This window comes from Astatotilapia calliptera, chromosome 1 (assembly GCF_964374335.1).
Source record: "Astatotilapia calliptera chromosome 1, fAstCal68.1, whole genome shotgun sequence".
In the NCBI taxonomy this organism is placed as follows: domain Eukaryota; kingdom Metazoa; phylum Chordata; class Actinopteri; order Cichliformes; family Cichlidae; genus Astatotilapia; species Astatotilapia calliptera.
This window is the reverse complement of record NC_137422.1, coordinates 21,407,932-21,417,678: the sequence shown is the minus strand read 5'-3', so window position 1 is coordinate 21,417,678 and position 9,747 is coordinate 21,407,932. Positions and strand designations below refer to the sequence as shown.

The 9,747-nt window shown below is 42.1% G+C and overlaps 1 protein-coding gene across 1 annotated transcript; it reads right to left on the bottom strand.

The window, feature by feature from the left end:
• On the bottom strand, positions 1-8,844 carry swap70a (switching B cell complex subunit SWAP70a). Its single transcript, XM_026167740.2, has 12 exons — positions 8,670-8,844; positions 6,457-6,597; positions 4,825-4,998; positions 4,515-4,739; positions 4,081-4,227; positions 3,872-3,980; positions 3,504-3,685; positions 2,692-2,799; positions 2,107-2,273; positions 1,659-1,857; positions 1,061-1,157; positions 1-391 (listed from the first exon to the last, which is right to left on the bottom strand). Exons 1-12 carry the CDS (start codon positions 8,763-8,765, stop codon positions 273-275), a joined length of 1,764 nt encoding a protein of 587 aa, XP_026023525.2. The 5' UTR covers positions 8,766-8,844; the 3' UTR covers positions 1-272.
• Positions 8,845-9,747: the final 903 nt, after the last annotated feature.

The following is a 9,747-nucleotide window of genomic DNA, read 5'->3' as shown; positions in this document are numbered from 1 at the left end:
TGTGTTGTAGAATATATTTAAAATGTCATCATTTGCAGTTAATGGTACTGGATACAGTCAAATTAATCTGGATTTATCTGTGAAATGGGCCATTACCGTCAACATTTGTGTCAATTTGTGAGCATTTTGTTATTTTTATTGTTTTTTAGGTATATGATTACCTGGCCTCCAAAAAAAAGGCTATCACTGATAGGGTTTCTTATACAGAAACTAGCAAAGCAGTGAACAGTCGGGTGACTTCGGACACAAACACTGAATTATCCATGTATAAATCACTGAGTCTGAGCTCCCTGGTTCTTACGCTCCTGCCACAACTTCTTCTTCAGATCCAGCTCAGTGTCAGTGAACGATGCAGGACCCCAGTTAGTGATCCTCTGCGGTTCTTTGTGACCTAAAAGAGAGGGTCAAAAGAAAAGAGATGAAAAATTACAGCGAGATGTACTGACAAACCGATCGCTGGTGTTCCTCTTTTTTTCTGCCGAGTAAGAGAAAACATTTGTGCCAGGGGCGTCAAACTCATTTTATACAGCTTAGTGTGAGCTTGGCTCTGCTAGTCTGTTGCATAACCACTGAATGATTCCTCTTTCTGACAATGGGCTTTCAGAAAATATTAATGAACCATCCATTTACAAAACTGACAAAGAGCAACCTGAGATTATTTCAACAACATTTTTTTAGTGTTTCGACATTCAGTCCACTGACACTACAAATAAATGCTTCTGTCATAAATCGAGGGCTCCTTGGCTAAGCGGCTTTAGTTCGGTGTGGTCTGGCATGCCGCGGGTAATTTTTTTATTACCAAGAGTGCCGTAAAACTGACAACGACTCAGACCTCTGGCTCGGACTAAATTAACAGTTCAGAGAACCATTCTCATAACACGACCCATTCTTAATGTCTTGTCCTGCTGCAAAACACAGAGAAGAGTCCCCAGATTTTTCCATACTTCTCTACAATGTGAGAGCTCGCCAGTCATTCATCAGGCTGGACTGAAGTCTTAGACGATGCTGCCTCTGGCCGGTGCAAATGGAAATGAAATTCATAAACGAAGAGCCCTCCTACCTGGCTGGATAAGACGCACCAGTCCCTCGTGCTTGGCCACCTTGTCTTTCCAAGTCTTAGTCTTGTTAGCTGCTCGCTCAAGTTTCCTTGTCACTTCCTGTATGTGAGGTAGGAAAACAGAGGTGTTTTATACGATTAACTGTTTCTGTTCTCATAAAAACGATTTTCAAGTGAATCTGTTTTTTTGTTAGGAGACAGAGTTCGAGATGTGCAGAGGAAGGAAAGTGGATAGATTGTACAAAGGATGTTGACAATGGGGCTGCCAGGCTGGAGGAAAGGAGAAGGAGACCACAGGCAAGAATCATGGAGGTAGTGAAGGAGGGTTGATGTGACAGAAGAGAAAAAGAGTGATCAGATGGAGGCAGGTGATCCTCTGCGGAGACCCCTAGGGGGACCAGCAAGAAGAAGAGGAGGAAGAAGAAGATAATCTTATCACAAGCTTTTCCATTTCACCTTTACTAGGGGTCAAAGTCATGCATGAACATATAATGTAAGTAGGGCATTATGTTTTTTAATCTTATTTTAAAGAAGCTTGATCAGACAGTAAGGATATACACAGTTCTGTGAGATACATGGCCTCTGTCTTCTGAAAGCTGACCTCATATTGCTTCACTGCTCCCTGCCGCTCCCTCTGCAGCCTCTCCAGCTGCTGCACGGCTGCTTTCAGGTCTCTCTCCTTGGCCAGATGCTCGGCCATTAGCTCCTGCTTCTCTGCCTCGGTCTGAGACAGCGCCCTCTGCTGCTGCTGTTGGATCCGCTCCAGTTCTGCCCTCTTGGCTGCCTCCTCTTCCAGCAGGCTACACATGAACACACACCAAGCATTCCTAAGATATTGTTTTCACTTTTAACAGACGGACGGATGGAAAATCAAATAAATTGACCACATAACCACAAAGTGACTGAGTTAAAAACTAGTAGGAGCCTTGGTAAGACTTCAGGTCAGTTAATCGGGTTCACAAACAGGGAGCTGACATCACCAGATTTACTTCCTGTATGTATCCACATGCCGCGTAGCACGTGTGTGTGTGTGGGCGTGTTTTCGAGACCTGGCCTGTAGCTTCCGCATGGCCTCCTCATCGTGCTTGGCCTGCCTCTCATCCTCTAAGGCCTCCTCCAGCCGGTGGTACATGTCCTCCAGCTCTCTGACGCGCTGCAGGTACTGCTCCAGTTCACTGGACTTCTGGGCCACCTGCTCCTCCATCTGCTGACGCACCTGAATGAGTCAAGACACAAACACACGCACAGTCATCCACATTTTTAATCAATGGGCTCTTTCACTCAGAGCAGTTATCTACACGTCAACTGTTAGTATGCTCTACTGCAAAACAAATCGCCTTTTATTGCTCTACAAAGGCATTTGTCTGTCTTGTTTTTCAACTTGGGGGGATGATTAACTTGTTGGCTCATCTGACACTCAGACCAAAGATGAGTCAGCATCCTGCGATGGATAATTTGAGCTTTTTTAGCCTTTGTTTCCCTTAAAATACAGACGGCTTAATCAGACACTCAAAACCAAGAGACAGAAAGTCACCGTTTACCGGACACATTTATTTTTCTTCTTACTTAGAAAAAAAAAATACATAAAACTGTGTCACAATGCAATCAGGTGTTGTGAGAGGCACACTAGTTACCATCTTCTCTCTCTCCAAGTCCAGTCTGTAGCGATCCTGCAGATCTAACTGAGTCTGCTTCCTCCTCTGCTCCTCCAGCGCCGCTTTAGCCGCAGCCTCTTCCATCTTCTGCAAAACCCCCAAAAAAGAGGAAAGAGTTGCTCGACTGGAAGCCACATTAGCCTGCAGGGAAGTTCTTGACTGGTTTTACTTAAAGCTGAACTTCACACAAGTAATGCTAGCATCTATTTCTAGTGCAATTAGCGATAGGTATATTTTGTTAAGTAACACCAGGGTGTGTTTAGCAAAACAATAAAAAAAAAAGAGCCATCTGGCAGAGTAAAAGCAGAAGTGAGAAAGTATAACTTTTCTAAAGTTCTAAAAGAATCATACGCCCAGGCCTGCTGCTGGATGCAGGTGTCCATGACTGACATGTTCACAAACAGTAGTTTGCATAGCAGTTTTGTTTCCCTTTTTCACTGTGAGTGTCACATTAAACTCTCTGTGTTCTTAAAAAAACAACTGAATACATAGAAATAAATAGGAAGTGGACAGCACCATGATTTTCTCTGGAACTTAGGTTACACTGTAGCAGTGCTTCAACACTTTTCATTCTCTCCTGGATTAGTTTCAGGACCCCAGAAACAACCCCCCAAAAAAGAATCTATGTAGCATGAAAAATATATGAAATATATATTTTGTTAGGTTTATAAAGGTTTAAATCTTCTAGGCTCTGTTCATTGAAGAGCAAATGTTACTGTAACCAAGGCAGTCATAATTCTTCCTCCCACATGACAGGGCTTTTAGAGTTTTTAGTTGACTTAAGCACAGACAATTCTCATGGCTTCCAGCTCTCTCTGTTTGCTCTCATTGGCCGCCTGGAGTTGCCTCATCCTCTCTGCCAGGTCGTCTTCCTCCACCTGCTGCCTCTGCCGGAGCTCCCAGCGCCTGAGCCGGGCCTCGCGGTGAGGAGACAGCAGCCCCAGCCTCAGCTGCTGGATGCACGTTTGAATAGCTGCCACAAGACAGAGTCACCGGCTGAATTATTCCCACGACATTTAGTCATTATGGATTTTACGTTGAGTCAGACACTGACATTCAAAAATTCAGAGGCAACATTAAAGAAAATGAAGAGACAGTGATGATGAGACCTTTTTATGATGAGGAAATTACAGAGGGCCGGAAAATGATGAGTCAGTACCTTGAATCCATTCCTGCTTCTTCTTTTTATCTGACGCGCTTATCTCAAAGCTTTTGTCAGCACACTTTATAATAAAAAGGCATTTCTTCCCTTCTTTATCTGGCAGCGACTGCAGGAGAAAGAAATATTAGTCGCTGCTATAGCGTATGCTCATCATTTTAAAGTCTTTCGTTTAAGGAACATGTAGGACATGCAGGTCAGCTGTTTACCTCCACACAGCAGCTTTGGTCCAGAATTATGTCTCCTTTCTTCTCCTCGAGATCCTCACACACATAGTACGACAGTGAGGTGGGTCGGAGGACAAACCAGCGCTCGGTCCAGTTCTTCCTGACGTGCCCTTTTTTCATCATGTATCCCTTCAAAACACAGTGTAGGAAAGAACATATGAATACAGTAGCTACACTGGAAAGGTTAAAAAGTCTCTTGCAAAGGGCTGTCTGGGAGGGTTAGTGTAGCCAGAGGTGCAAAGCCACCTAAAGAATAATGCAGTGAGAGATGAGGGAATTTGCATTGAGGAAGCTGACATTTTTATCTCAGTGGCAGCAAAACCGTGAAAGCTCACGGTTCAGAGATTTTTAGATGGGAAATCTGAAGCTGCAAATATGAGAAATATACAGAATAACAGATCAACATCCTCTCTGACCTCCTTGAGAACGTCCAGTATGAGCTCATTGAAGACCTCATTGATGCCCATGGACAGGATCTGGTGGTTTAAACCTTTGCTGAAGTAACCCATTCCCACCAGCTCAATCAGCTCCCAGGCAGTCAGGAAGTTCTTCGAGTTCTGACGCTGCTTACATTCTGCAAAGCTCTCTTTACTCCAAACAGTCCCCATGGCTTCCGTGAGCTTTCGCAGGAAGTACTCGATCTAAGGAGATATGTAGAAGCTTTACTTGAAGCTCAGAGCTTTGGTAGAGGGAATGGTAAAACATTTCAGACTACGGGATCCTCACCTCTTCCATGACGATGACTAGCGGGTATCTCTCCTCTGACAGAAAGTTGAAAATGCACCACACTTTGAAAGCGTCATTATCTGAGATGAGCAAATGTTTTGTGTGTATATTTTTCTTGTAACAAAGTGTCCAGCACATCCTGTTGAACTCCATTATGTCGAAATCCCCACATACCTGAGATTAAAAATGCAGAATTCAGTCAAATTCAAAGTCGGAAGCACAAAGGAACAAGGGTTTTCGTGTTTACAAATGCTAAGCAGGAGACTGCTTAGAGCTTTCAAAACCTCGAGTCTGCAGGATGTGAGGTGCAAACGTGATGTAATTAAATGCCTCATTTTTATTCAAGTCAGAGCCTACGAGAGAAAAGCGAGAAAACAGAGAGAAACAAAGCAGTTTCCTGGCTCGGTTTTATCAAACTTTTATAAAATGCACGTTTGTCGTGCGTTTGCCGCTTGCTAAGCTGCAGAGCGAAGACACAAGGATCCACTTGTGCCAAGAATATGTGAGGATGAAACTCATTTTATTCACAGATTTCATTAACATTCATTAAACCATTATTGCATTGATTAAAAACAAAACAAAACACATTGCTACTCTGTGTGCACTGAGCAAAACAGACCATGATTAGTCATCGTTTTCAGTGCCACAAAACCGTGTGTGAAGTGTGTGTTGGCAGGTTTTTACTATTTTTATTGTGTAACTGACTACTTTTTTTTTTTTTTTGCGTTTTTAATTTTCGTCCTACAAAGCCTTTTGAGGATTGTTCCTGGCAAAGTGTGATATCCAGTGTAAATAAAAGCTTTGGCACTTCTTAGTGTCGACAACACGATGCATCAAAGGGCCTGTTTGCAGTTAGCTTTAAAATGCATGACGGGTAAGCAGTTCACAAGCGCACAGTATCAAAGACAATGAGCAATGTTGGGGTGACACATTTGACCATATGTCCTTTGTAGACATGTCATGCTTTGAGATGTATGCACATGTACAGCAGCTTATTAAGATTTTAATTTATTGCATGGAGGGCCTTCAAGCTGGTGTTACGTGAGCAGTAACAAAATGTGAATACAACTTATCAGCTGGACAGCTTGGAGTCACAGGTGTAAATGACTATGTGGAGCAGATGTTTGCTGGTGAGACACATTTTAAAGTGTAAACAAGGTCAAAAACTGCTGAATACTAAGAATTTGTATCATCAAACAGGATGACGCATTTGTCATCCGAGTCTTGTCTCAGAAGTCTCAGCATTCTTGCACAAGATGCTAAAGCGAGTGAGTCAGAAACCCGTCATGTTAAAGTGAACACTGCATATTCCAGATTTTTTATTTTGGTGCATTACTGTCTTGACAGGAGAAGACAGTAGGGAGAGAAAGTGAGGGCAAATGATGCACAGGAAAGTGGTCTGGGGCAGGCTTAAACCCAGGAGTTTGCAGAAGCCTCACCTGGTTAAGCCAGGTGAGCTATGGCGCCACCCCGTGATCAGCTTCTGTTCACAGTCATTGTTATTCAGCGAGCACTGAGAGAGTGTTAACATGTCATAGTGTTTAACTGACCAACTTCTAGTTTTCACATCTCTTAGAAGTCTCAAGTATCCATACTGAGAACAACATTTGAACCAAGGCTCTTTGCTCCCACCTTGTCAAGAATAAACCTGTTGAGGTAAGGCATGTAGCCCTGGTTGGAGAGAGGCCCTTCATCGTTATCTTTGAAATGCTCTTCAAGGGCCACAGGGTCATGTGGGATCTTCATCACTGTGCACAGATTATGAGACAGCACCTGAAAAACACAACAATAAATGGACAATAAACAAAGGAACAGATGCTGCCGGGCTTTCTTGGATATTTTTATGGCAGTCTTGAAAAAAAAGTTCTCCAGGTTTTCTGAAGGTCTTTGGACATTTGCTGCTTTTTCACTCCTTTTTCATTAAGTCCTTGTATGAGACAATTTTAAGAAGAAATTTTTGTTTGTTGTTGTTTGTTAAGCCACTTACTGGTGACACATGACTCATTCAAGCATAAAGAAGGCTCTAAACTCGATGTGTCGTGAACCACTGTTGTGTCTACACCTAACAGACAACTTAGCAAAGAACCCATTTTAAGATAATATCTTTAGGCACTTTGTTAATAGCTCCCTGTCAGTGCCAGACCCAAAAGACTATCTACAGCACATCAGTATCTGAAAGTCATGTCCTTAAGAGAAAAGAAAAACTCCAGTCTAGACCCTTTAATTGATTCTTCTACTGTTTCCTGAAGCCTCATCAGAAATGGTCTCAGTGGACGGGTGGATATCAAGAAGCCGTTCTTAATGAAGGCAAACTACAAAAAAATCAGTGGTAACAGATCTTACTGAGCGATGAATCCAGATTTGAAATGTATGTTTCAAACCATCATCAGTATGTATGGAGGAGGCAAGGGGAGAGAGGTACAACAGTGAGTGTCTACAGTCATCTGTAACACAGGGTGGAGGCTCTGTCATTGTGTGAGCTGCATTTATCAATATAGAAAAAAAGCACCATCAAATTTGAATCTGTTACATGCAATATCATCTGGAAAGCATCTGATTGGCACTGGATTAATTGTTCAGAATGACAATAATTTCAAACACAATGCCAGTGCAGTAAAAGCACACCAAGGTGGTTATGCTTGGATAGGATAGACACAATGAAACACTATGAGTCATGGACTGGCCTCCCCAGAGCCTAAACCTCAACATTTTTAAAGCAGCGTGGGATCATCCTGACAGAGAACAGAAACAACGAAGAGCTTTAATTGTCCTTCAAGAAGCCTGGAGAGCTAGTCCTGAAGACTTCGTAAAATAAATGGCAACAAAGCTGCGTGAGAGTTCAAGTCCAAGACGGATATTGACTTTTAAGTTTGTATGAATTTTATAAAATGTTTTTGCTTCCTATTCCGCATTTCCACCTATCATTGCACACATTTCAATAAATCGCTCCACCTATTTCCTATTTTCCTAGCAAATACAAAGATGAAGGCCAGCTTTTGGACAGTACATTACCTCAACATATGTCAAATTACACTTCCTCAAAATAACACACACGAGGTTAAATTAAAGGTTAGGCTTGGGTTCACTCTCGCCGTTTTCATGTTTGCAGATATGCATGCAAAACACTTCTAACATTTACAAGCACTGCTGACCAAGCGTTAACTCCAGTTCTTGAAGATGAATGTTCACTCCTCAGAACAAAGCTTGTCCCTGGTGATTAGTGCGACTGCGTTAATGCACCAGGGTACAAAAGGTTTTACGGCTTCGTGTGAATAGTTCAACAAGCAGTGTGTATAAATACATCTCCATAAATAGGGACTTTTTCAGTTTTCCTGGCTGTGCTGCAGTGTCCATATGTTAGAGATGAAAAACCCTGCAGGAGCCTTGAAGTCAGACAGTGTCTTTGTCAGGCTGGGCACACAGACAGCAGAGCCACCAGGCAAACAAACTTAGGCCCAGGCTGTCATACAGTAAAACACCACCTCTTTCTACAGTGGAGCTGCCTGAAACTGGATTTTCTTTGACAGTATATGTTTATGATAACATGATTATATGTTTAAGCCCACGTTTGTAACAATCCCTGCACTCAGCATAATTTGTGATTGAGGGAAACACGTATAAAATTGAGTGAAAGTTCACGGATTTACTTTCACTAAGTTTTAACTAAGTAAAACCAACTCAGCCGCGTTTATCACACATAAAGTCAGAAAAAAAAACAGTGAATACAGGAAGTGTCATTTATTCAGCGGTTACGTTACTGAGTAAAAATAACGGCAGAGTTTAAGTATTAGTGTCCTGCAGAAGAGGCTCTGAACTGGAAGAAGAAAAAAAGAACCGAAACGCACCTTTAACTGAGACTTGGAGACTTTTCCACGCTGATCCACGTCCAGGGCTGTGAATGCGTGCCATATGGATTTCAAAAGCTCCTCTCGCAGCCACATTTTGTCCCTCAGCAGCACCGCAGGAGGTGTCTGTGTGTCTCTCCGTCCGTCTCCCTCTCTGCGTATGTTTGCGGGTTTGAAACTATCCGCCTCTCAGAGAGAAGCGCTGCGCTAGAGGCGCAAAAAAGGGAGAAGTGTGATAGCGCCACATGTTGTTTAGTTTTTGTTATGCGTCCCGCTGCTAGTGGAAGTTTGTTCAATTCAATTCAATTCAATTCAATCTTTATTGGCAGACTACATGTCCATAAAAACAAGACAAGGAACACACACACACAACTCCCCCCCCCCACACACACACACACAACACAAGGTATACCATTAAATATATATATGTATATAAATAAGTATATAAAGCATTTGTAAAAATATAAAACCATAATATACATAAAACACAATTACTTAAAATAAATCAATAAATACACAAACACTTTAACCAGTGCTTTCTGAGACTGGATGAGTAACGGGAACAACTCACTGTCGGATCTGTAAGTGCTAAAATTATACTGTTACTCGAACCATCCAGTCGTTCTCTAAAACTGAACATTAACTTTCTTAAAAGTGCTTTAAAAGTCCAAACACCCACAGCTACAAACATCTGACTGGCACTACCACTTCTAGGTATCCTGCAAAGGATTCTCATCGCATCATTATATGCAACATGCAGCTTCTGCATGCTACATTGTTTGTAGGATGACCACAAGGGGGCAGTATATAGCGGTGTGCAATACGCTTTAAACAAAGCCACTTTAACTGGAAGTGAACAAAAGCTGAATTTGCGTGCAATAGTATTTGCCTGCACATAGAGCTTACATCGTTGTCTGTATATGTCATCATCATCATCATCATTCATTTGCTCAGTAATAAAGTGACCGAGGTATTTCACCTTTTTATGAACTTCAAGAGTTTTTTGTGCCAGTTTAAACAAAGGGAAATTTAGCTGTTTATCCTGCTTGGTTCTACATATCAAAACAGCACTTTTAGC